We start from the raw sequence: 20,379 nt of genomic DNA, 5'->3' as shown, positions 1-20,379 counted from the left end.
CCGCCCCGCCAGAGCCCATTGGCCGGCGTACGTCACGTCCAGCATTGTGGTTGGCTGCTTGGAGCTGTCCGTCTTCCGGTCCCATCGTAGGCCCTAATGCCTGCCTAAGTTGTGCCGTGCTTGGGACGGGAGTTGAGCCGGTAATTGGCGTGCGGTCAGTGCGGAGACTGGCTGCCGGGCAGGAAGCGTCTCAGGGACGTGTGCGAGGGACCAGGCCGATTCCGGCGGGAGACGAGGATGAGCGCTGCGCTCGCGCTGCTGGCACGCTAGTGGGCCCCCACACCCCCAGCCCTGCCTCCGCCGCCGACATGCTCATAGAGAATGTGGAGGCCTTCAAGACGTGGCTGGCCAAGTTACTAGAGCCCATGTAAGTGCTAGCAGCCGAGTGGTGGGGACTGGGCCTGGTGGCAACAAGTCTGGGGGAGGGGGCGGTGCTGCATGGCTTTGTGCCCGGAGGGTGACAGCTGGGGGCACCGGGGAGCCTGGCTGACCATGTATGCAGTGGGGTCTGTGTGTGCGGGCATGTGCTGCCCAGGCACCAGGAGGTGCACACAGGGTTAATGGCGGATGTGTAGCAATGAATGAGAGCAAACTGTTGAATATTTGATGTGACCCCACTTGTCTATCAACTCCGCATCATAGAAGGCACTGGGCAGGCAGGGAGGGTCCAAACATCTGGAGAAGTGACCACTGATCTATGTCTTCATGTAAGACGGACTCTATGATGCTGAGATCAGGGCTCTATGGCGGCTGTGTCATCACTGCCAGGACGGCTTGTTCTTTACTACACTGGCTCGGTCCATGCTATGTTCCTGCTGCGCTCCAAGTATGCACCCGACAGTGTGTACAGCCAGTATGGCGACTTAGGCGCCCGTCAGTGTGTACAGCCAGGATGGCCACATAGCACCCGTCAGTGTGTACAGCCAGCATGGAGACTTAGGCACCTGTCAGTGTGTACAGCCAGTGTGGAGACTTAGGCGCCCGTCAGTGTGTACAGCCAGGATGGAGACTTAGGCGCCCGTCAGTGTGTACAGTCAGGATGGAGACTTAGGCGCCCGTCAGTGTGTACAGCCAGGATGGCCACATAGCGCCCGTCAGTGTGTACAGCCAGTATGGAGACTTAGGTGCCCGTCAGTGTGTACAGCCAGGATGGCAACTTAGGCGCCCGTCAGTGTGTACAGCCAGGATGGCCACTTAGGCGCCCGTCAGTGTGTACAGCCAGGATGGCATATAGCGCCCGTCAGTGTGTACAGCCAGTATGGAGACTTAGGCGCCCGTCAGTGTGTACAGCCAGTATGGAGACTTAGGCGCCCGTCAGTGTGTACAGCCAGGATGGCCACATAGCGCCCGTCAGTGTGTACAGTCAGGATGGCCACATAGCGCCCGTCAGTGTGTACAGTCAGGATGGAGACTTAGGCGCCCGTCAGTGTGTACAGCCAGGATGGCCACATAGCGCCCGTCAGTGTGTACAGCCAGGATGGCCACTTAGGCGCCCGACAGTGTGTACAGCCAGGATGGCCACTTAGGCGCCCGTCAGTGTGTACAGCCAGGATGGCCACATAGCGCCTGTCAGTGTGTACAGCCAGGATGGCCACATAGCGCCCGTCAGTGTGTACAGCCAGGATGGCCACTTAGGCGCCCGACAGTGTGTACAGCCAGGATGGCCACTTAGGCGCCCGTCAGTTTGTACAGCCAGGATGGCGACTTAGGCGCCCGTCAGTGTGTACAGTCAGGATGGCCACATAGCGCCCGTCAGTGTGTACAGTCAGGATGGAGACTTAGGCGCCCGTCAGTGTGTACAGCCAGGATGGCCACATAGCGCCCGTCAGTGTGTACAGCCAGGATGGCCACATAGGCGCCCGTCAGTGTGTACAGCCAGGATGGCGACTTAGGCGCCCGTCAGTGTGTACAGCCAGGATGGCGACTTAGGCGCCCGACAGTGTGTACAGCCAGGATGGCCACTTAGGCGCCTGTCAGTGTGTGCAGTCAGGATGGAGACTTAGGCGCCCGCCAGTGTGTACAGCCAGGATGGCGACTTAGGCGCCCGTCAGTTTGTACAGCCAGGATGGCGACTTAGGCGCCCGTCAGTGTGTACAGCCAGGATGGCGACTTAGGCGCCCGACATTGTGTACAGCCAGGATGGCCACTTAGGCGCCTGTCAGTGTGTACAGTCAGGATGGAGACTTAGGCGCCCGCCAGTGTGTACAGCCAGGATGGCGACTTAGGCGCCCGTCAGTTTGTACAGCCAGGATGGCGACTTAGGCGCCCGTCAGTGTGTACAGCCAGGATGGCCACTTAAGCGCCCATCAGTGTGTACAGCCAGGATGGCCACTTAGGCACCCGTCAGTGTGTACAGCCAGGATGGCGACTTAGGCGCCCGTCAGTGTGTACAGCCAGTATGGAGACTTAGGCGCCCGTCAGTGTATACAGCCAGGATGGCCACTTAAGCGCCCGTCAGTGTGTACAGCCAGGATGGCGACTTAGGCGCCCGTCAGTGTGTACAGCCAGGATGGCGACTCAGGCGCCCGTCAGTGTGTACAGCCAGGATGGCCACTTAGGCGCCCGTCAGTGTGTACAGCCAGGATGGCCACTTAGGCGCCCGTCAGTGTGTACAGCCAGGATGGCCACTTAGGCGCCCGTCAGTGTGTACAGCCAGGATGTCCACATAGCGACCGTCAGTGTGTACAGCCAGGATGGCCACTTAGGCGCCCGTCAGTGTGTACAGCCAGGATGGCCACTTAGGCGCCCGTCAGTGTGTACAGCCAGGATGGCCACTCAGGCGCCCGTCAGTGTGTACAGCCAGGATGGCGACTCAGGCGCCCGTCAGTGTGTACAGCCAGGATGGCCACTTAGGCGCCCGTCAGGATGGCCACTTAGGTGCCCGTCAGTGTGTACAGCCAGGATGATGACTTAGGTTCCCGTCTACTCAAGGGGCCATTGATTCCTTGTATAGGAAACTGTACATGTATGCAGGTGAACAAATAGTTATTTGATTTTGATTTCTTTTGTTCATTCACTTTGCATTTTGTTAATTGATAAAAATAATCTAACACTTCTATTTCTGAAAGGCTTTCTTGCATTGCAGCATTTTTCCTCACTTGCCTAAAACCTTGGCACGGTCCTGTAATGTGGTGACATCTCCAAGTATACTAAGTACATGTGGCAGCCACATATGAAGATCCCATGCGGTGACATGGCACACCTTGGCGCCTTCTGGACTGATAGCGTGATACAATGTAGCCCTTCATCAAGCGCCTGTCTAGTTTTCACATCCCAAGTCCTATGGATATAGCTGGAGAATGCCCACTCCTGAAGCTCAAACCAGATGTGGCTCATTCCTTAATGATCCATAAGTGGCTTGTGCTTCCCCCTTGGGCTTCTACTACTATTCTATGCTTATGCTTTTCTCTACAACTTGTGCATTGGAAGGTTAGTCTGGTGTGAAGTGAGACGTCTGCAGTCCTTCTATGTCACTACAGACTGTTGAATCATGGCATTGTGCAATATGCACACTGTCACGATTCCCCTGCATTGGGCCATCACTCGAACATGTGGATGTAATTTCCATACCTGCAGAGCAGACCTTCATTGCACATCAGACAACCTCTTATAAACCTGACAGCGTGGTGCCCCCCAATTTCGGGATCAGCCTGATGTGTTTAGACTCATTTCGGTGGGTAACATTTAACCCCTTCACCTCCAGCCTGTTTTCACCTTCCTAACCCGGCCAATATTTTTAATTCTGTCCAGTGTCACTTTATGTGGTCATAACTCTAGAACGGATCCTACTGATCCTGAGATCTTATTTTTCTCGCGACATATTGTACTTCAAGATGGCAGTAACATTTGTTCAATATGTCTTGCGTTTATTTGTGAAAACATTGGAAATGTGACATAAATATTTTAAACGTTGCAATTTTAAAATTTAATTTTTATGCCCTTAAATCATAGAGATATATCACACAAAATAGATAATATTTTCCACATGTCCCACAATTTTTTTTTTTCTTTTTTTCTAGTTATGGACTTTATAATGGTTAAAAGTTGACCAGCGATTTCGAATTTTTGCAACAAAATTTCGAAAATCCTTTTTTTAGGGACCACCTCACTTTTAAAGTGACATTGAGGGGTCTATATGATAGAAAATACCCTAAAGTGACACCATTCTAATAACTGCTCCCCTCAAGGGGCTCAAAACCACATTCAAGAAGTTTACTAATCCTTCAGGTGTTTCATAGGAATTAGTGGAATGTGGAAGGCTAAATGTTCATTTTTTCATATGTGCATACGTTCCAGATTTTTTGCACTTTTTTTCGGCGGTTTTCCGCTGCAAAAATGCTTTAAAAAGCTTATATTACGCATCCCATCATTTTTAATCCATTCCGCCATTTTTGTGCACATGTTGCATTTTTTTTCAGTGATAAAAATGCATTGCGGAAAAAAACGCAGTATGTTCATTAATTTTGCGGATTGTTGCGGATTTCCCGCTATATTATTGCATTGGGAAGCTCCGGGGAAAAACATGTAAAATCTGCAAAAAATACGCGTGCGGATTTCCTGCGAAAGTGGTTCTGATTTGCTCAGGAAATTTCTGCACACTTTCCTGAACGTGTGCACATAGCCTTAGGCTATGTTCAGACGTTGAGTAATTGACAGCACTTTGGACGTAGCACATGTCGTCTGCATCCAAAGCGCTGCTGGGTATTGAACGCAGGTGATTCCGCATGTGATCACTGAACCATGCGGAATCACCGTGTCCAATACATTGTACGGGTGAAATTTCTCTTCTGGAGGCTCACGTCTCCGCAAGAGAAATTGACATGCTGCCGTCTGGAAAGACGCGTGTCTCCGGATGCATAGTGGGCATGGGGTTTCTTGAAATCGCATCCACTATGCTGTAACATCTGGACGCTTCACAAGTATGCAGCGTCCAACCTGCAATGTTTACTGACCGTGTGCACTTACCCTTAACTTTTTTTTTCACAAAAAGTTTACTTTAGACACCATTTTCTTTTTTATTTTCACAAGGGTAATAGAAAAAAATGGACCCCAAAATTTGTTGTTCAATTTCTCCTGAGTAGTGTTGAGCATTCCGATACCACAAGTATCAGGTATCGGCCGATACTTGCGGTATCGGAATTCCGATACCGAGTTCCAATACTTTTGTGATATCGGAAATCGGAATCGGATCCATCTTCATGTAAAAAATAAAGAATTAAAATAAAAAATATGGGTATACTCACCTCTCCGGCGGCCCCTGGACCTTACCGATGTAACCGGCAGCCTCCGTTCCTAAGAATGAGCGCGTGAAGGGCCTTCGATGATGTCGCGGCTTCTGATTGGTCGCGTGACCGCTCACGCGACCAATCACAAGCCGCGACGTCATCGCAGGTCCTTCACGCGCTCATTCTTAGGAACGGAGGCTGCCGGTTACAGCGGTAAGGTCCAGGGGCCGCCGGAGAGGTGAGTATATCCATATTTATTATTTTAATTCTTTATTTTTTACATGAAGATGGATCCCACGGCCTGAAGGAGAGTTTCCTCTCCTTCAGACCCTGGGAACCATCCAGGATACCTTCCGATACTTGAGTCCCATTGACTTGTATTGGTATCGGGATCGGCGATATCCGATATTTTTCGGGTATCGGCCGATACTATCCGATACCGATACTTTCAAGTATCGGAAGGTATCGCTCAACACTACTCCTGAGTACTCCAGTACCCCATATGTAGGGTAGTACTACTTTTGAGGCACAGTGCAAAGCTCATTAAGGGAAGAATCGATATCTTACAGCTCAGATTTTGCTGGACTAGTTTGAAAGCGCCATGTCACATTGGCTAAGACGCTGATTTGCCAGAACAGCGTAACCCCTTTTTACAAACTACACCTCTTGATTAATCTAGGGGTGCAGTGATCATATTGACACCACAGGTGTCACATAATTTGATACCATTGGGCAGTGAATAAAAAATATATACATTTTTACCAGCAAAATTTTGTTTTAGCCCCAGTTTTTGCATTTTCACACAGATAAATGGGTAAATATTTTCACAATTTCTGCTGAATTGCTGAATGTGGCAATACCCCAAATGTGGCTGTATAGTACTGCTTAGCCATATGGAGACACTCAGGAGAGACGGAATGTTATTTGCCTTTTGGAGCGCAGATTTTCCTAGACTAGTTTGCGGATTCCATACACAGAGCCCCTATGTGCTAGTAAAGCAGAATCCCCCCTCAAGTGACCCCATTTTGGAAATTATACCCCCTTGAGAATTTATCTATAGGTGTAGTGATGATTTTGACTCCATGGGTGTTTTCCAGAAACAAGCAGCAGTGGATGTTGCTGAGTGAAAATTGCAAACTGCCGTTGTAGGGACCAGTAGTACATTGTAGTCAGTTCTGCGGTGTCAGAATTGATATAAAGTGGACTGACTCAGACTCTGAAAATATATAATACATTGGGTACAGTACTATAATGCAGGATGTGCTGTAAATGTTTTCATAAGAATTTGGGCAAGTTATGATAAGTCCTATAAGGGTATGTTTCCACGTTCAGGAAACGCTGCGTTTTTGACGCTGCGTTTTTCCGCAGCGTCAAAAACGCAGCATCCAGATGTTACAGCATAGTGGATGGGATTTCATGAAATCCCGACTCCACTATGCGTTAAAAAACGCATGTGTTTTTGCAGCGAAAACGCATGCGCGGTGCGTTTTTTCAAAACGCAGCATGTTGCTACAATGAGCAAAACACGCAGGTACACCGCAGGTGACCTGCCAGTGACCTCAGGTGCAGTTTTGGTCAGGATTTTACTTGCATAAAATCCTGACCAAAGCCTGAAGCAAACCTGACCGTGGACACATACCCTAAATGTCTGTTCTGTTCCTGATCCAAGGATCTTGGCTTTTAGTGGAGATGAATCGCTGCACTTTATGTACATGCTCAGTGGTGAGGCAGTGCTGTGGAGTGAGATGACAGACCTGAGTGGGGACTTGCTTTTTTGTGAATTGAGGTGAAGCTTTTGTTGGGAACATTTTACATAACATTAGGGATCACATTTATCCTGTGCTTTACACTGAGCACTTTTTATTGCCTAAACCAGTTTTTGAATCTCCATATTTTGAGAGCTTTAACCCCTTAAGTCCCGAGGGTGGTTTGCACGTTAATGACAGGGCCAATTTTTACAATTCTGACCACTGTCCCTTTATGAGGCTATAACTCTGGAACGCTTTGACGGATCTTGGCGATTCTGACATTGTTTTCTCGTGACATATTGTACTTCATGTTAGTCGTAAAATTTATTCGATATAACTTGCGTTTATTTGTGAAAAAAATGGAAATTTGGCGAAAATTTTGAAAATTTTGCAATTTTCCAACTTTGAATTTTTATGCCCTTAAATCACAGACATATGTCACGCAAAATACTTAATAAGTAACATTTCCCACATGTCTACTTTACATCAGTACAATTTTGGAACCAAAATTTTTTTTTGTGACGGAGTTATAAGGGTTAAAAGTTGACCAGCAATTTCTCATTTTTACAACACCATTTTTTTTTAGGGACCACATCTCATTTGAAGTCATTTTGAGGGGTCTATATGATAGAAAATAGCCAAGTGTGACACCATTCTAAAAACTGCACCCCTCAAGGTGCTCAAAACCACATTCAAGAAGTTTATTAACCCTTCAGGTGTTTCACAGGAATTTTTGGAATGTTTAAATAAAAATGAACATTTAACTTTTTTTCACAGAAAATTTATTTCAGCTCCAATTTGTTTTATTTTAACAAGGGTAACAGGAGAAAATGGACCCCCAAAGTTGTTGTACAATTTGTCCTGAGTACGCTGATACCCCATATGTGGGGGTAAACCACTGTTTGGGCGTATGGCAGAGCTCGGAAGGAAAGGAGCGCCATTTGACTTTTCAATGCAAAATTGACTGGAATTGAGATGGGACGCCATGTTGCGTTTGGAGAGCCCCTGATGTGCCTAAACACTGAAACCCCCTACAAGTGACACCATTTTGGAAAGTAGACCCCCTAAGGAACTTATCTTGATGTGTGGTGAGCACTTTGACCCACCAAGTGCTTCACAGAAGTTTATAATGCAGAGCCGTAAAAATAAAAAATCATATTTTTTCACAAAAATGATCTTTTCGCCCCCAATTTTTTATTTTCCCAAGGGTAAGAGAAGAAATTGGACCCCAAAAAATGTTGTGCAATTTGTCCTGAGTACGCTGATACCCCATATGTGGGGGTAAACCACTGTTTAGGCGTATGGCAGAGCTCGGAAGGAAAGGAGCGCCATTTGACTTTTCAATGCAAAATTGACTGGAATTGAGATGGGACGCCATGTTGCGTTTGGAGAGCCCCTGATGTGCCTAAACACTGAAACCCCCTACAAGTGACACCATTTTGGAAAGTAGACCCCCTAAGGAACTTATCTTGATGTGTGGTGAGCACTTTGACCCACCAAGTGCTTCACAGAAGTTTATAATGCAGAGCCGTAAAAATAAAAAATCATATTTTTTCACAAAAATGATCTTTTCGCCCCCAATTTTTTATTTTCCCAAGGGTAAGAGAAGAAATTGGACCCCAAAAAATGTTGTGCAATTTGTCCTGAGTACGCTGATACCCCATATATGGGTGTAAACCATTGTTTGGGCGCATGGCAGAGCTTGGAAGGGAAGGAGCGCCATTTGACTTTTCAATGCAAAATTGACTGGAATTGAGATGGGATGCCATGTTGTGTTTGGAGAGCCCCTGATGTGCCTAAACATTGAAACTCCCTACAAGTGACACCATTTTGGAAAGTAGACCCTCTAAGGAACTTATCTAGATGTGTGGTGAGCACTTTGATCCACCAAGTGCTTCACAGAAGTTTATAATGCAGAGCCGTAAAAATAAAAAATCATATTTTTTCACAAAAATGATCTTTTTGCCCCCAATTTTTTATTTTCCCAAGGGTAAGAGAAGAAATTGGACCACAAAAAATGTTGTGCAATTTGTCCTGAGTACGCTGATACCCCATATGTGGGTGTAAACCATTGTTTGGGTGCATGGCAGAGCTTGGAAGGGAAGGAGCGCCATTTGACTTTTCAATGCAAAATTGACTGGAATTGAGATGGGACGCCATGTTGCGTTTGGAGAGCCCCTGATGTGCCTAAACATTGAAACTCCCTACAAGTGACACCATTTTGGAAAGTAGACCCCCTAAGGAACTTATCTAGATGTGTGGTGAGCACTTTGACCCACCAAGTGCTTCACAGAAGTTTATAATGCAGAGCCGTAAAAATAAAAAATCATATTTTTTCACAAAAATGATTTTTTTGCCCCCAATTTTTTATTTTCCCAAGGGTAAGAGAAGAAATTGGACCCCAAAAAATGTTGTGCAATTTGTCCTGAGTACGCTGATACCCCATATGTGGGTGTAAACCATTGTTTGGGCGCATGGCAGAGCTTGGAAGGGAAGGAGCGCCATTTGACTTTTCAATGCAAAATTGACTGGAATTGAGATGGGACGCCATGTTGCGTTTGGAGAGCCCCTGATGTGCCTAAACATTGAAACCCCCCACAATTGACACCATTTTGGAAAGTAGACCCCCTAAGGAACTTATCTAGATGTGTTTTGAGAGCTTTGAACCCCCAAGTGTTTCACTACAGATTATAACGCAGAGCCGTGAAAATATATATTTTTTTTTTCTCAAAAATGATTTTTTAGCCCCCAGTTTTGTATTTTCACAAGGGTAACAGGATAAAGTAGACCCCAAAATTTGTTTTCCAATTTGTCCTGAGTACGCTGATACCCCATATGTGGGGGGGAACCACTGTTTGGGCGCATGACAGAGCTCGGAAGGGAAGGAGCGCCATTTGGAATGCAGACTTAAATGGATTGGTCAGCAGCCGTCACGTTGCATTTGCAGAGCCCCTGATGTACCCAAACAGTACAAACCCCCCACAAGTGACCCCATATTGGAAACTAGACCTCCCAAGGAACTTATCTAGATGTGTTTTGAGAACTTTGAACCCCCAAGTGTTTCACTAAAGTTTATAGCGCAAAGCCGTGAAAATAAAAATTCCTTTTTTTTTTCACAAAAATGATTTTTTAGCCCCCAGTTTTGTATTTTCACAAGGGTAACAGGATAAATTAGACCCCAAAAGTTGTTGTCCAATTTGTCCTGAGTACGCTGATACCCCATATGTGGGGGGGAACCACTGTTTGGGTGCATGACAGAGCTCGGAAGGGAAGGAGCGCCATTTGGAATGCAGCCTTAAATGGATTGGTCTGCAGGCGTCATGTTGCATTTGCAGAGCCCCTGATGTACCCAAACAGTACAAACCCCCCACAAGTGACCCCATATTGGAAACTAGACCTCCCAAGGAACTTATCTAGATGTGTTGTGAGAACTTTGAACCCCCAAGTGTTTCACTACAGTTTATAACGCAGAGCCGTGAAAATAAAACATATTTTTTTTCCCACAAAAATGATTTTTAGCCCCCCAAATTTTTATTTTCCTAAGGATAACAAGAGAACTTGGACCCCAGAAGTTGTTGTTCAATTTGTCCCGAGTACGCTGATAACACATATGTTGGGGTAAACCCCTTTTTGGGCGCATGGGAGAGCTCGGAAGGGAAGGAGCACTGTTTTACTTTTTCAACGCAGAATTGGCTGGAATTGAGATTGGACGCCATGTCGCGCTTGGAGAGCCCCTGATGTGCCTGGACAGTGGAAACTCCCCAATTCTACCTGAAACCCTAACCCAAACACACCCCTAACCCTAATCCCAACGGTAACCCTAACCACACCCCTAGCCCTGACACACCCATAATTCTAGTCCCAACCCTAATCCAAACCGTAAATGTAATCCAAACCCTAACCCTAACTTTAGCCCCAACCCTAACTTTACCTCCAACCCTAGCCCTAACCCTACCCCTAACCCTAACCCTAAACGTGACTGAAATATGTGGCACTGAAATACGTGGCACTGAAATACGTGGCACTGAAATACGTGGCACTGAAATATGTGGCACGTGGCACTTAAATACGTGGCACTGAAACACGTGGCACTGAAATACGTGATACGTGGCACTGAAATACGTGGCACTGAAATACGTGGCACTGAAATACGTGGCACTGAAATACGTGGCACTGAAATACGTGGTACTAAAATATGTGACACTGAAATACGTGGCACTGAAATACGTGATACGTGGCACTTAAATACGTGGCACTGAAATACGTAATACGTGGCACTGAAATACGTGGCACTGAAATACGTGGCACTGAAATACGTGGCACTGAAATACGTGGCACTGAAATACGTGATACGTGGCACTGAAATACGTGGCACTGAAATACGTGGCACTGAAATACGTGGCACTGAAATACGTGATACGTGGCACTTAAATACGTGGCACTGAAACACGTGGCACTGAAATACGTGATACGTGGCACTGAAATACGTGGCACTGAAATACGTGGCACTGAAATACGTGGTACTAAAATATGTGACACTGAAATACGTGATACGTGGCACTGAAATACGTGATACGTGGCACTTAAATACGTGGCACTGAAATACGTAATACGTGGCACTGAAATACGTGGCACTGAAATACGTGGCACTGAAATACGTGGCACTTAAATACGTGGCACTTAAATACGTGGCACTATGACTGTCAGAAAATGTTCATTAAACGGTTAGGGGTAGAGTTAGGGTTAGGGTTTGGATCCCTTTATCACCTTGATGGTGGTGGGTGGCTTTTCAGTGTGTTTTCTGTTTTTTTCCAATAAAAACGCATGCGTTTTTAACGCAAACAAACGCATGTGCTTAAAAACGCAAGAAAATACTGCAGGTTGTATTTCTGAAAATGAACGCATGCAGAAAAAAAACGCATGCGTTTTCAATGTTAAATATAGGGAAAAAACGCATGCGTTTTTTTGTGCAAAAAACGCTGCAGACAAAAACGCAAGTGTGAAACCAGCGACGCTTTTTATAGCAAAAAAGTTTTTGCGTCTCCACATTTTGAGACCTATAATTTTTCCACATTTTGCTCCACAGAGTCATGTGAGGTCTTGTTTTTTGCGGGACGAGTTGACGTTTTTATTGGTAACATTTTCGGACACGTGACCGTTTTTGATCGCTTTTTATTCCGATTTTTGTGAGGCAGAATGACCAAAAACCTGCTATTCATGAATTTCTTTTGGGAGAGGCGTTTATACCGTTCCGCGTTTGGTAAAATTGATAAAGTGCTTTTATTCGACGGGTCAGTACGATTACAGCGATACCTCATTTATATCATTTTTTTATGTTTTGGCGCTTTTATACGATAAAAACTATTTTATAGAAAAAATAATTATTTTGGTATCGCTTTATTCTCAGGACTATAACTTTTTTATTTTTTTGCTGATGATGCTGTATGGCGGCTTGTTTTTTGCGGGACAAGATGACGTTTTCAGCGGTACCATGGATATTTATATCAGTCTTTTTGATCGCGTGTTATTCCACTTTTTGTTCGCCGGTATGGTAATAAAGCGTTGTTTTTTGCCTCGTTTTTTTTCTTTTTTTCTTACTGTGTTTACTGAAGGGGTTAACTAGTGGGGCAGTTTTATAGGTTGGGTCGTTACGGACGCGGCGATACTAAATATGTGTACTTTTATTGTTTTGTTTTTTTTATTTAGATAAAGAAATGTATTTATGGGAATAATATATATTTTTTTTTTTATTATTTATTTAGGATTTTTTTTCTTTTTTTTTTACACATGTGGAAAAATTTTTTTTTTACTTTTTTACTTTGTCCCAGGGGGGGACATCACAGATCATTGATCTGGCAGTGTGCACAGCACTCTGCCAGATCTGCGATCTGCTGTGCAGGGCTGCAGGCTTACCAAGTGTCTGCACTGAGCAGACACTCGGTAAGCCACCTCCTTCCCTGCAGGACCCGGATGCCGCGGCCATCTTGGATCCGGGACCTGCAGCCAGGAAGGAGGTAGGAGACCCTCGCAGCAACGCGATCACATCGCGTTGCTCCGGGGGTCTCAGGGAAGCCCGCAGGGAGCCCCCTCCCTGCGCGATGCTTCCCTATACCGCCGGTACACCGCGATCATGTTTGATCGCGGTGTGCCGGGGGTTAATGTGCCGGGGGCGGTCCGTGACCGCTCCTGGCACATAGTGCCGGATGTCAGCTGCGATATGCAGCTGACACCCGGCCGCGATCGGCCGCGCTCCCCCCGTGAGCGCGGCCGATCGCGTATGACGTACTATCCCGTCACCGGGAATTAAGTCCCAGGTCACCTTGACGGGATAGTACGTCAAACGGGATTAAGGGGTTAATTACCTCATATTTCTGTTAACTGTTATGTGACAACCTTTTTTTTTCTTTTTTTTTTTGCAGGGCTAGTTGACTTTTTTTTTTTTTTTTATTGGTACCCTTTTCGGGCACATGACATTTTTCTATTCCGAGTTTTGGGAGGCAGAATGAACAAAGACCAGCAATTGTTGTTTTTATTTTTATGCCGTTTTTGCATGTGTAAAATTGATAAGGCAGTTGTATTGTTTTGGGTCAGTACGATTACAGCGATACCCCATTTATATCGTTTGTATATTTTGGCGCTTACACAATAATACCTATTTTATGGAAAAAATAATAATTTTTGCATTGCTTTATTCTGAGAGCTACAACTTTTTTTTTTTTTTTTCCGCTGATGGAGCTGTATGGTAGCTTTTTTTGCAGGACAATATGACGTTTTCAACGATAGTATTTTTATTTACATTAGTCTTTTTTTTATTGCGTTTTCTACTTTTTGTTGGTATGATGATAAAGCATAGCTTTTTGCCTTTTTTAAAATTGTTTTATTTTAAAATGTTAAATTAAGGGGTTAACTAGTGGGACCGTTTTTTATAGGTCGGGTCATTCCACATTCGGCGATACCAAATGTGTATTTTTTTATTTTATTTTTAATAATAATCTATATACAGAGCCAACATATTTTTTTCATAAATGTATTTTTTGGTTTCTAGATTACTTGCCCTCAAGCGTGGTTTCACTTATTTTCTTGTAGCTTTTCCACTAACAGAATTGGCACCCTCTCTGTTGTGATTACAGCTGCTGAGGGGTACTTTTGGTGGGAAGCGCCAGTGTTTGTTTTTCTTGTATTTATTGGATTTTTTTTTTTTGTTAATATTATTAATAGCTTTTTAAACTTTTTTACAGGATGGGACATCAACTTTCCAATGACTGATTGCTGATATGTAGTGCTTCTTCATTGCAGGGTGTTTGAACAGTGCATTGCTTTACTCCGAGCAGGAGCTTACAGATCCCTTACCATCCCTGGGTGAAACCCCCCCCCCCCCCCCCCCCCGCTGCCGCCTTCTGGCCAGGGCTCACCACGGAGACCATTGGCACAACATGATCACGTTGTGCTGACTGGAGCACAGAGGGAGCTCCCTCCTTCTGCGATGCCCCTCGATGTCGCTGTCACTATAGTTAAAAGAGGGGTTAACAGTCCACGATCGGTGCTAGCACAGATAGCGGGCGTTACTTTAGAGTTTCAGTTCTCATAGAGCTGACGCCCGCACTTGATCATGGCGGCGCTCAGAGTGAGCCTGCGCGATCATGGTGCCGTATATATACGGCGCTTTTCAGGAACGCAGCTGCCGCAGCGCATGTCATGAAGCTTTGTAAAGGTATGTTCACGTTGTGGTGTTTTTGCAACTAAATCCTTAGTAAAACCGCAGCAAATTGCTGTCTCAGGAGGATTACTTGTGATGTGTGTGCAGTACAGGTTAACAAGTTGTATTCACCACAAATGCAGCACAAATGTTATACTGTTCACATTCTTTGCAGCATTTTTGCACTTTCTTATTTTCTGTAGGTGAAAGAATTGACATGTTGCAGATTTTCAAGAACGCTGTAGTGCTCAAATTTTAAGCTTAAGTGTCAGTGACCGTGTACTTCCTCATCTGAGAAAATTGGGCCGATTTTATGCACATTGGATGAGGTGGAGATGGGGGGGTGGGGAATATTTCCCCATCTTCTTAAATCTGTCATCTGTGAAAATCAGACTGCGCTCAGATGTCATCCAAGTGCAGTCCAATGTCAGTGGACTCCTTGCATGGCCGAGTGCGATTTGATAATTCAACTCTGCTATGCTATTATTTATTCCTCAGATTGGCTTGGAACAAAGAGAAAATCTGACATGTTCACAGCCCCATAGACTAACACTTGGAAAATGCACTCGGACCGAAAATATGGCCTTGGGCAAGAGCCCTTTGTCAGGAAAAAGCAAAGTGTGTGCAGGAGAATTGTGAAATCCCAGCTTTTGCTGGTAATGTAAAACGCTTTTTCTGTGCAGAAAAAAATGCCATGTGTGATCATAGCCTAAGCGGCTCTCTTAATCTGGGAGATTCGCGCTGCCAGATTCCAAAAACGAGCTTTCATCTGGATGTTCTTTATGATGGCAGCTGCTGAAGAAATGTCTGGCCACAAAATCAGCCCTTTCCTTGGCCAATCATCTGATATCTGTGGGCAGTGTAAGGTTAATAACTACAACCCCAATTCGAAATCCCTGGTTACTTTCTGCACAACTATAGTCCATGGTATTGCCACTGAATGACTGCTTTCTACGTATGCACAGTTTAGGGTGATAGCTGCTAATTAGGGTATGTGCGCAGTTTGTTGGCGTGAGTTTTTTTTATGGGCCTAATGGGAAAGAAAGTAAGCCTATGTTCACATGTGTTTTTTTTCTGCAGCTAAAGCCTAATCTCTTAGCCGTCAATAAATAAAAAAATTGCAGCCAAAACACTGCTTTAGCTGTTATTTGCTGATTTTCTTGGTGTTTTCAGGATCCCATACTTCAGCTTTGCATTGCAAGAATAAACCATACAAGGTTTTGAGCCAACAGTGCAAGACTTATGTGAAATCATAAAACATTTTTGGGCAAAATGGTGATTTGGCCAATTATTTAGGGGAATAAGTTTAAGTCTGAAGAAAATAGTGACTTTTCTGAACAATAAAAGCTGACAAGAACTATGGTGACGAGAAAAAAAAAAATGCAAATGTAAAAACAGCAGAGGGAAGTTGAATTGGTAGGGCGTTGATCACTTTAACACATTGGTTTGCAAAAAAGAACAGATTTTAAAAAACAGAAGTTTTCCAATTCGGTCAAGAAAAAAGTGTGTGCATGAGATTTCTGAAACGTCATCACTTTTGCTAGTACTGTAAAGAGCAGCTTTTAATTGGCATAAAAAGCTGCAAAACACACAGTGTTGATATAGGCTAACAGTGTGTATCTTTATACTGCTCCAAGATGGCACAGCCCAAGTCATCAGTTTATCATTTTGTCTGGCATGAGATTCTGCTGGATACGGTTGTGAATGTAGTTGTCAGGCATATGGGTACGGTTGTGAATGGACAGGTGCTTCTCACAAAATTAGAATATCATCAAAAAGTTATTTCAGTTCTTCAATACGAAAAGTAAATCTCATATATTATACTAGATGGTGGCCCGATTCTAACGCATCGGGTATTCTAGAATATGCATGTCCACGCAGTATATTGCCCAGCCACGCAGTATATTGCCCAGCCACGCAGTATATTGCCCAGCCACGCAGTATATTGCCCAGCCACGTATGTCACAGGATAAAAAATAAACATATACTCACCTTCCGAGGGGCCCCTTGTAGTTCTGTCGCCTGTGTTCGGTTAAGGCGGCAGCTTCCGGTCCGAGGGTGTGATGACGTCGCGGTCACATGACCGTGACGTCACGGCAGGTCCTTCTCGCGCAGGGCCTGTAATGAGGTCGCGGTCACATGACCGTGACGTCATGGCAGGTCCTTGTCACACACCAACCTTAGCACTGAAACCTGCCGCTTGCATGGACCGGTCACCGGAGCGTCACCGGAGCGTCGGAAAGGCGGCGGAAGGTGAGTATATAATTTTTTTTTTTTTTTTTAATTATTTTTAACATTAGATGTCACACAGGGTTAATAGCGGCGGTAACGGAGTGAGTTACCCGAGGCATAACGCGGTCCGTTACCGCTGGCATTAACCCTGTGTGAGCCGTGACTGCGGGGAGTATGGAGTGGGCGCCGGGCAGTGACTGCAGGGGAGTAGGGAGGGACTAATCGGACTGTGCCCGTCGCTGATTGGTCGCGGCAGCCATGACAGGCAGCTGGCGAGACCAATCAGCGAACGAATAACCGTGACGGAAGTTGCCGACAGAAAGACGGAAGTACCCCTTAGACAAATATATATATATATATATATATATATATATATATATATATATATATATATATATATATATATATATATATATATATATTATTCATTACAAAGAGTGATTTATTTCTGTTAATGTTGATGATTATGGCTTACAGCCAATGAAAACCCAAGTGTCATTATCTCAGTAAATTAGAATACTTTAAAACACCAGCTTGAAAAATGATTTTAAAATCTGAAATGTTGGCCTACTGAAATGTATGTTCAGTAAATGCACTCAGTACTTGGTCTGGGCTCTTTTTGCATCAATTGCTTCATCAATACGGCGTGGCATGGAGGCGATCAGCCTGTGGCACTGCTGAGGTGTTATGGAAGCCCAGGTTACTTTGATAGCAGCCTTCAGCTCTTCTGCATTGTTAGGTCTGGTGACTCTCTTCTTCCTCTTGACAATACCCCATAGATTATCTATGGGGTTAAGGTCAGGCGAGTTTGCTGGTCAATCAAGCACAGGGATAGTGTTGTTTTTAAACCAGGTATTGGCACTTTTGGCAATGTGGACAGGTGCCAAGTTCTGCTGGAAAATTACATTTCCATTTCCAAAAAGCTTGTCGGCAGAGGGAAGCATGAAGTGCTCTAAAATTTAGTGGTAGATGGCTGCGCTGACTTTGGTTTTGATAAAACACAGTGGACCTACACCAGCAGATGACATCGCTCCCCAAACCATCACTGATTGTGGAAATGTCACACTAACTAGACATTAGCTTGGATTGTGTGCCTCTCCACTCTTCCTCCAGACTTTGATTTCCAATTGAAATGCAAAATTTACTTTCATTTGAAGACAACACCTTGGACCACTGAGCAACAGTCCAGTTCTTTTTCTCCTTGGCCCAGGTAAGATGCTTCTGCCGTTGTCCATTGGTCATGAGTGGCATGACACAAGAAATGCGATACTTGTAGCCCATGTCCTGATATGTCTGTGTATGGTGGCTCTTGAAGCAATGACTCCAGCAGCAGTCCTCTCCTTGTGAATCTCCCCCAAAATATTTGAATGGCCTTTTCTTAACAATCCTTTCAAGGCTGCAGTTATCCCGGTTGCTTTTGCACCTTTTTCTACCACACTTTTTCCCTCCAGTCAACTTTCCATTAACATGCTTGGATACAGCACTCTGTATCTTTAGCAATGACCTTTTGTGGCTTACCCTCCTTGTGGAGTGTGTCAGTGACTGCCTTCTGGACATCTGTGAAGTGAGCAGTCTTCCCCATGATTGTGGATCCTACTGAAACAGACTAAGGCTACTTTCACATTAGCGTCGTGCACAGACGCATACTGTGGAAGCGCCGCACAACAGGGGCAGTGGATGCTGTTTTTCTACGCATCTGCTGCCCCATTGTGAAGTGCGGGGAGGAGGGGGCGGAGTTCTGGCCGCGCATGCGTGGTCGGAAATGGCGGACACGACGCACCAAAAAACAGTTACAAGCAACTTTTTTGGTGGTGACGGTCTGATGCAACCGTCGCACGACTGTTGCGACATGGGGCAATGCGTCGCTAATGTAAGTCAATGGAAAAAAAACGCATCCTGCAAGCACTTTTGCAGGATGCGTTTTTTCTCCAAAATGACGCATAGCGACGTGCAGTGCACGACGCTAGTGTGAAAGTAGCTTAAGGGACCTTTTTAAATGCTTAGGAAGCCTTTGCAGGTGTTTTTTTGTTAATTCTAATTTACGGAGATAATGACTTTTGGGTTTTCATTAGCTGTAAGCTATAATCATCAACATTAACAGAAGTAAACGCTTGAAATGGATTACCGTACTCTGTAATGGCTCTATATAATGAGATTCACTTTCTGTGTTGAAGAACTGAAATAAATGAACTTTTTTGATATTCTAATTTAGTGAGAAGCACTTGTAGTTGTCAGGCATGTGGGTACAAGAGCTTCTGTCACGTAGTGGGAAGAGCTACAATATCTGCAGCTTTAGGGCACAAAAAAAACAGCATCCTGAATACAAATTTGCAGAATCCTGTTTTTTTCACAAACAGACGTATTTCGACTTGTGGAGAAAGACGGAAGTGTGAAAGAGACCTTACTCTTTGCCACATGGGTTTATTTTTTGCCTTCCTCTGGATCAACATGTTGGGGCATGTTAGGTTAGGCTATTGGTTGAACTAGATGGACTTAAAGTCTTCCTTCAACCTAAATAACTATGTTACTATGTAAATCTGCAAACATAGAATAGACCTTCTACAAAATGTAGACCTGCATAGAAAAGCCGTAACAGTAACAGATGTGCTATGCAGATCATACGCTTCTGATCTGTGGTGAAGATGTGCTTGAATCTGCTGATCCGTACCTGGTAAGGTTGATGGTGCAGATAACTAGGGCTGAGGTCACATGTCTGATGGTATTATTTAGTATTTTCAAGCCTAGCCTTGGATCGGACAGTCCTCTCTTGTCATAGCTTCCTCTACTGCTGTTTCCATTGTGATGGTATTGAGGTTAGCAAGATGCATAGATGTACTGCTGGTGACATATTGTACAATTATTTAACATCACGACTTATGTACTAACCAGTGGTAACAGACCTGCCTCCATTGTACCTCCAATTATAGAAACCTGCTATACCTCTACAGAATGATAGATCATGCGATCGTGCCCCTTTTGGGTTCTGGTACTTTTCTGCTTCACGCTTCAGAAATGATGACTTTTGTCTTATAGAGCTTATGTCTCATAAGGAGATGGTGTATCACCAGTACATGTCATCACTGGCCTCATGTTGCCTGGCCTATACTGGAAATTAAGCGGTTGCACCCCTTCCCTCTTAGGTCTGTGGGTGTCTCCAAAATATTAATGGAATGCCATCTCCTTATAAGATAACAATAGTCTATTTACAATTGACAACTTTTGAGGGGGATCTTGTATGAGATCTTCTCAAGAGTGGAGACATTACTATAGACAATAGGAGCCAATCTGAGCACTCCAGGTGCCAATTTGAACTTTCTAAGATGTTGGAAACCTCAAGGCTGGACAAACAAAAAAAAAGTGTTATTCCTTCGTTGCCGACTGAGTACTTCTACCTGGTACCAAGTGCGGAGAAGACTTCTGTGATTAGTGGTCTGCCTGCATTAATCAGTGGGGATGAGGAGAGTCAGAAGTGACATTT

The 20,379-nt window shown here is 44.7% G+C and overlaps 1 protein-coding gene across 1 annotated transcript in view; it reads left to right on the top strand.

Annotated features, from left to right (window-relative positions):
• The first annotated feature begins 62 nt into the window (after positions 1–62).
• Positions 63–20,379, top strand: part of RBM27 (RNA binding motif protein 27) — a 107,334-nt gene continuing 87,017 nt past the window's right edge. The window contains exon 1 of the mRNA XM_077265831.1: positions 63–367. Within this exon, the coding sequence (XP_077121946.1) occupies positions 309–367 (59 nt within the window). The 5' untranslated portion in view covers positions 63–308. The remainder of the gene's footprint in view (positions 368–20,379) is intronic.

The sequence above is a fragment of the Ranitomeya variabilis genome, chromosome 5 (assembly GCF_051348905.1).
Source record: "Ranitomeya variabilis isolate aRanVar5 chromosome 5, aRanVar5.hap1, whole genome shotgun sequence".
NCBI classification, from domain to species: domain Eukaryota; kingdom Metazoa; phylum Chordata; class Amphibia; order Anura; family Dendrobatidae; genus Ranitomeya; species Ranitomeya variabilis.
Note: the sequence above shows the minus strand (reverse complement) of the source record. Positions and strands in the feature narration are given on the sequence as shown.